This window comes from Nelumbo lutea, chromosome 5 (genome assembly GCF_056320005.1).
Source record: "Nelumbo lutea isolate HS-2025 chromosome 5, American lotus-T2T, whole genome shotgun sequence".
Classification (NCBI taxonomy): Eukaryota; Viridiplantae; Streptophyta; class Magnoliopsida; order Proteales; family Nelumbonaceae; genus Nelumbo; species Nelumbo lutea.
Window position 1 is genome coordinate 6,640,857 of NC_142688.1, and position 7,424 is coordinate 6,648,280.

The window sequence follows — 7,424 nt, forward strand, 5'->3', positions numbered from 1 at the left end:
AACCTTCTGATCTGGAGTCGGAGCGGAGGACTTTAATTGTTTTGAAGCTGGCCTTTAATAATCAATACTCGAACCGAGAATTAAGCATACTTGACCACGTGGACTCTAAGCAACCGATGTGGCAGATGCGAAAAAATTTAGCAAATAAAAAGAATTTTGCTGCTGATTTCCCTCATTCATCTGACCCAAGTCCTTAACCGTGGGCTCACGAGTCACGATTCTTCACATATATTGAGTACTTTGAGGAGAGAGTGAGAGAATAAGAGAGATCTGTTTGCGGAGGACTCGTGGTTTTGCGACTGTACGTACGTATTTTTCTTTTTCGTTTTTTATGAAAGAATTTTTTCTTTTATTAAATTAGGAAAATAAATAAAAACCAAGGTCCAGGCGGAGGCGGGTCTCCGGCCGGGGGTTAGGAAATTCTGTTCTTTGACCCGCTATCCTTTTCGCTCGGTCCTTTTCCTGCTTCCCTCCCAGAATTTACTTCACGTCCTTACGCTGTTCTGCTCTTCTGAAACTCTCTCGCTCTCTCCTGCTTCCGAGTTTCGAAAACGCTTGGGAGGAAAAATCGCTGAAAGCCTGAAAAACTGTCAGAAAGGAGAGAAAAAAAGGTTTTGCCTCCTGAGAAATGTGAAACTTTATTTTGCAAAACAGAGTCTCCGACAAGGTGAGCTCCTTTACTACTTGGCTTAACTATTTGTACTTTCCAGATTTTACTTTGATGTCCAAAAACGATAAAATTGTTCAGGTTTTTTGCATTGTTCTTATAAGATCTAACCTATCAATGCTATGGATTTAAGGTCGTGTTTAATAGATGAGAACGTAAGCTGAAAAAGAATCCGTGTTTGTGATTTTTTAATTGAAAATTTAGTCATATCTGAAAAGAAAACATTTCGATCTTCGTTCCTCTTCTCTAGTAATTATTATTCTCTCTGTTTGAATTAGTGAAGACTCTCCGGTGTTTTGAAACTTCTTCTGCTTGAAAAGTTGTTTCCTTTTCCCACACAGTGCTCGAGTTTTCTATGAGCTAGGGAGCTTCGTCCGTCAATTCGACTTCTTTTTCTTAAAAGGCATATGACAGAAGGCCTGATACTGATAGCGATGCTTTTGCTTTTAGCTTAACTTTTCTCAAAAATTAAAAAAAAAGGATATTGTGCTTATTTCTGTGGCTTCTGTATTCCTTCTTCTTTAAGGTTCAAGCTTTTTTCCTCTTTAGTTGTGTTTGTGTGGTTCTCATTCACTTCTCCTCCGAGAAACTATCGCAAGAGATCCTTCATACATGTATGTGCCTTAGATTGATGACAATTTGATTTGATTCGATTCGATTTTTTCAATAAAAAGCATTGCTGTGGGCCTTAACAGACGAAAACATCAGATGATCAAACTACAGGGAAGGTTCTCCGAGAATCTCTTCTCCTTTTCTTGCCTCTTATATGTCATAGATTATTTCTTTCTTGCTTCTTTCTTCATTTATTGTTCTCACTACTACATCATCATCTTCATCTTCTTCTCCTCATTGTTACAAGGTTTAAGATTTTATGATCCATCTGTGATGAAAAGAAATAACTATTAATAAAACGGTGGATCTTGAATCATTATTAGATTATTAACGGGGAGAGCGAGTGAGAAACACAAAACAAATAAAACTGGTTGAGGATTTTTGAAATACAATGGGATTCAAGGGGAGATGTTCTGCTTGAAGTGTCTTGTGCATAGGATGTGGCCAGCGTTTGTGATCCGAACTCTTCAAGCAAGCATCAAACTCCTGTTAAAAGGAGTTGCTTAAAAAGCAAGACGCCGCAGTCGCCGTTCGATTATCTAATCCTTTTTTTTTTTCTGGATAGATGATTGTCTATCTAATTCATTTAAGATTCCCTTTGCCTCTTCCTAAAATAAATAAATATATAATTGATTACTATTACTGTTTTAGTGTATAGAAAGAGAGAGAGTGGTATTTATCAAAACGAGAGAGAGAGAGAGAGTGGTGGACTAATATCGAGTGTGTTGATTCTGGAATTGCAGGCAGCATGGAGATCATTGTATATAAGCCATATTTGGATCCTGAGTTCGAATCACTCATTGAAAGAGTCCATCCGCCTAGGTACGAAACTATGAATTATTAAACAGTTCATCAGCCCAGCCGGTTGCTTCTTGTTTCTTCTGTATCTCTCTGCACCTGTACTTAGAGTCTAGACACGACACTAGTCGCTGTGCTGGTGGTGGCACGATAACCGGAAATTATACCGATGATGGAAAATATACGATACATGGTTCTTTTCCATAGGAATTTGGTTTAGGCGACGTTTGGTAGCGCTCTGCTGGTATTCCCGGGGCGATGAGGTGTTGCTTTTCTTCTCCTGTTATCAGAATACCAGAAACCTTCCTTTTGAAACTTTACCAAACGCAACCTTTACTTGTTCTTCTTTGATTTGATTTCTTCTTATATTTATTCAATTATTTGTTTTTATCTGGCACGTCTCTGTAGGGTTTGCATCGACAACGACGCATGTGGAGGCTGCACTCTTGTAAAGGTAAATGATCTTCCAAGTTCGTTTTCCCCCCTCCCCTCCTCGATGCCTATGTCATTTGATAAAGAGGACGTACTTCTTCTCATACAGTCTTCGTCGAAATGGGATAGGAAGACAGACAGTAATTTCCACTAGTAGTAGTATTATTATTATCTACTTCAAAAATTCAAATTGAAAAAAAAAACAGAAAAGAATAACGAGTATATGCGCAATCATTCTCATGAATAGTAATAATAATAATAATAATAATAATAATAATAATAATAATTAGACTATTAGAGTATCTTTTTACATGCCTGGATCAACAACTCCTCAAGCTTATTTATCCCAACTTAAGGCAAGTATGCCAAAAACTACGGAAAAGTGAACCAAATCCTGCTCTTTTTATTGTTCTAGTTGGATCAGCAAAATCTTCTTTTTGTTAGTGTGTAGAAGAAGACTCCGACACAAAGATAACAGTGGTGACTGGGCTCCACTTGTTACTCTGTCTTTTCTTTTCTTCTTTCTCTGTACAATGGAATTTGTTGCTAACTGGGTGGAGGAGAGAGATTGTGTTTTAATTGATGAAAGAATAAAGCACTGGATGAACTTAATTAATGGGCTTAAATGGGCAGGTTGATAGCCCGAACAAGCACGGGATTTTATTGGAGATGGTCCAAGTTCTGACGGACCTCGACCTCGTCATCTCCAAATCTTACATCTCGTCCGACGGCGGGTGGTTCATGGACGGCAAGTTTCTTCTTCATCATCCTCCTCCTCTTTCACTTTTAAGAACCTTTTTCACTTAATTCATCAATCATTTGTTAATTAACAATAAAATAATGATTAATTAATCGGATAGCATTAAGATCCTCAAGTGGTGATAGGCAGTTTGTTGGTGGTTCTTACATGTCCAAGAATGATTTATACATGTGATTATTTAGTTGAATTGGTTATAGCTGACATCTCTGTACTCTGTTACTATATATAAGTCATTCGAATGCAATAATAGATGCTTTTCTTTATTGCTCATTCTGATTTTATAGAAAGTGCTCATTATTCTATTTCTTTTGTGCGGTTGCTGTGTTGTGTGCAGTGTTCCATGTGACAGACCAGCTTGGGAACAAAATAACCGACGAAAGCCTCATCCATTACATACAACAGGTCTGCTTTTCTTTCATCCTTTTTCTCTATCCTCTTCCTTTCCACGTCCTTGTTCTTTCTTCCTTAATTAAAAAAATAAATTTATCTCCTTTCAGAACCCAGAAGCCCATACTACTCTTACCCAACAATTGAATATTTGAATAGATGATGAATCTAACATACATTAGAATGTCTTCCACTTTCATTTGATAGTCGTTTTAGTTTCCTTTCAATTACTTACTACTGTTGGATTCACGCCATCGTCATGGTCGTGCAGTCACTAGGTTCAGGAAGGAGAGGAGGAAACGCAAAAGAGGTGCAGACATGCTTGGGCAAGGTGGTGGGTCCAAGACACGTGTCTACGCAATACACCGCTTTGGAGATCACTGGGACCGATAGACTGGGCCTCTTATCAGAGATATCAGCAGTGCTGACAGAGCTTGGGTGTCACGTGGTGTCTGCTGCTGCTTGGACGCACAACACCCGCTCTGCTTGCATCATCTACGTGGAGGACGCATCTAGGGGAGGCGGACCTATCACGGATCCGGATCGTCTGACCAAAGTGGAGGAGCAGCTGGAAAACGTCGTCAGCGCCCACCACGGAAACGGAAGCGGGGAGCGGAAGAGGGTCAGGTTGTCTGTGCCGTCGGCCAGCCGAACCCACACTGAGAGGCGGTTGCACCAGTTGATGTTTGCTGACAGGGACTACGAAGAATGTGGCACTGGTGATTATACTACCGAAAGTGGTGACGGCGACGTCGACCGTAAAATGGCGTTAGAGTTGGATGGGGAGGGAAGTTGGACAGGGAGGACAGAAGTGTCGATAGAGAGCTGTAACGAGAAAGGGTACTCGGTGGTGAGCGTGAGGAGCAGGGACCGGCCGAAGCTGCTGTTCGACACGGTGTGTACGTTAACCGATATGCAATACGTCGTCTTCCATGCCGCTGTTAGCTCCAACCATTCCGTCGCTGTACAGGTATCCTTATTTTCCCTCAATTTTTTTAATTGTCATCATCATGTTGCTGGAATTCTGGTCAATCCCTATCTCCTCTCCTTGCTGGATGTACGGCCTCTCTGACCTCAATCTAGCCGTGGCCAACCCAGAGTTCCAGTCTTATCAAGGTGAACGTCTTCAATTCATCACATGTTTTCCACTAGAACGAAAATGGGACACCTTTCTTTAAGTGGGGTATAAGAATTGAGGTATTCACTATTCAGCTAGGCAACATGGGACGGGCGGATGGGGTAGGTAGCTACGAGCAGAGGAGGTACCCGTTGTTGGGCAATAAGAGTTTCTATTTATATACTTCTGATGGCCGTGAGCCCGTGATGGTGGTGTAGCTCCAAACCCGTAAAATACCAGGCTGAGGGTACGGACCCAACACGAATATCTATTTATTAGTTTTTCAAGTAATAGTAAAGTTCTTTCAATTTTTAATTTAAAAAATATAAGTTGCCCATCTAAAAATTGGCTTATTTTATCATATGCATAGGTCCTTGTGTCCGAGATTTTTTCCATATCGTTACCAAAAAAGAAATAATAAAAGAAATGCCATGGTTCACTGTATTGTTTCCTGCGTGTCGCATGGAGCCAACAAGCACACATGGTTTCCTACAATAATATTTTTTTATCCAACTTGTAGACAAGTAGGATAGCTTAAAAGCCTAGATCGGATTAAATGAGTATAACAAAATGTTTAGATATGTAATTTGACATGGAAATCTGTGTTCACCCTAAGTTAGAGGCATTCAATTTCATTTAACGAAACATTGGATGGGGGAAAAACCCACCTGCACTCATAAATGTAGTTATAGTATTTTGGTGTGTCCTCTGCCTTGGATGCCCTTTCTGTGATGTTGTAAAACCCTACCTGGTTCAACCCAGGCACAGAATAAGGTAGTTTCTTAAGTTAAATTATTCAAACACATTCATGATTATATACAGTAGCAAATTGGAAAACTAGGAACCGCCTTATATGACAACTCGACGGTGTACCGTGTACATCAGTACATGCTCACAATGGTAATGGTTAGATTAATGATTCATCTTGCATATGCAGGAGTATTACATACGCCACATGGACGGATGCACATTGGATACGGAGACTGAGAGATGCCGAGTCACCCAGTGTTTGATTGCTGCCATTGAGCGACGAGTCTCTCATGTATGTCCAGTAAGTTTGCCCCTTCCCTTGTACACATTATGTATGTTACAAGTAACTTATGCTTTACCTCTTTTTTGGCATCCACCATCCTGCAGGGATTAAGACTGGACGTATGCACTCGAAATAGAGTGGGATTACTCTCCCACATAACACGAGTGTTCAGGGAGTATGGGCTTTCAGTGTCGAGGGCAGAGATTGGTACTCGCGGCGAGACGGCAACTGGATCATTCTACGTAATTGATTTATCGGGGAATGATGTCGATCCCAAGACAGTGGAGTTGGTGAGGAAAGAGATCGGGGGAACGGTCCTGGAGGTAAACAAGTCCTCAGGTTGGCCTGCTCCCACCTCATGCAGCAACGGCTCTGTGGAATACAGGCCAAGATTCTCATTGGGTAGCTTGCTGTGGGCTCAGCTGGAGCGTCTCTCAAGCAACTTTGGATCTATAAGATCATGAGTGAGGAATGCGCATTGCTTACTAATGTGAAAAATCTAAATGATGCTGAATCACTCTGTAAATATTAGTCCTTGCTCTAGTATTTCCTTAAAAAGTTTAAACTCATGTAGTGTGCTATTCTTACTTAGTATTACTGCAATTGCTATCTGTGTATAAAATAAACAACCATCGTTGTTTTATGACGGTGCATGAATTCTTGTTTTGCAGGGTGAAGGTTCTTCCGTTCTTATTTTGTGAAGTCTATCCCTTGCACACTTGGGAGCGTTCTTCTTTTTTGGATTTTGAGATCTCCCAGGTGAATAAATAATATGGTTTTTAAAAACGACCCTGAGACCGAACCAGTCAGGGGTCCGGTTATTGGGTCGAACGGTTGTCCCATTGTGACAATTTTTTTTTTTCTTTTAAAAATAAAAAAAACAAAAAATAGTCAAAACTGTTCAAACAGTTAACTGTCCAAGTCAGCAGTTTGCTGATCAAAATTAATGATTTTGAGCAAATTTTCGGTTTTGGGAAAAATCGAAGCTGGTCACCTAATTGATTTCCGGTTTTTCTAGTCTGACCGTTTGGTCCGATCCGATTTTGAAAACCATGATAAAAAGGCCCCGTTTGACATCAAGAGATTCTCATTCTCAGAATCTTTTCAAAAAAGAATGAATTCTGAGAATTTTCCTGTAGAGAATCGTCAGAAGTGTTTAACACAATCACCTAATTCCTGTTTCTTATAAACAGAATCGAGTTTGACAGCAACCAATTTCTTGGAATCGATTCTCTAATATGATTGGTAGACAAAACTATGTCAATTTGGTGCTAGATTTCTAGCCTTCCCGCAAGTAACCAACAAGGGCTCTAATTGGTTATTGCATAGATGGGACAGATGTTGTGTTGCACGTTGATTGTATTGTATCCATTACAACAATGTACACGAGTCCACAATCCTATTATAAATAAAAAAAGGAATACCATCTATTTTTACAGTCATTCCTCCATTCCATGCCCGAGCTTTGCCAATTGGCTACTTGATTTGCTTCACTAAAGAGATCAAGATTATTTAAACTAAACTGGTCGAGTCAAGTGATTTGTAAATAATCAATAAATGATTCAGTTTGGTAGTAGCAATGAGGGGTGGCTTTAGCATATCTTCATGTGTATTCTAT

General features: G+C 40.0%; 1 protein-coding gene across 24 annotated transcripts; it reads left to right on the plus strand.

The window, feature by feature from the left end:
* Window positions 1-229: 229 nt before the first annotated feature.
* Window positions 230-6,786, plus strand: LOC148850049 (ACT domain-containing protein ACR1-like). 24 transcript variants are annotated; one of them, XM_088946553.1, is made up of 9 exons: window positions 261-305; window positions 478-667; window positions 2,023-2,101; window positions 2,486-2,531; window positions 3,143-3,257; window positions 3,604-3,671; window positions 3,928-4,626; window positions 5,711-5,824; window positions 5,911-6,476. In XM_088946553.1, the coding sequence occupies exons 3-9, from the start codon at window positions 2,028-2,030 to the stop codon at window positions 6,268-6,270; spliced, it is 1,476 nt and encodes a 491-aa protein (XP_088802679.1). In that variant the 5' UTR covers window positions 261-305; window positions 478-667; window positions 2,023-2,027; the 3' UTR covers window positions 6,271-6,476. The 24 variants fall into 24 exon arrangements, 20 of the variants coding, with proteins under 20 accessions (XP_088802686.1, XP_088802691.1, XP_088802679.1 ...); XM_088946556.1 differs by having other exon boundaries at window positions 263-305; window positions 5,711-5,815; XM_088946557.1 differs by having other exon boundaries at window positions 267-301; window positions 5,711-5,815.
* The last annotated feature ends 638 nt before the right edge of the window (window positions 6,787-7,424 follow it).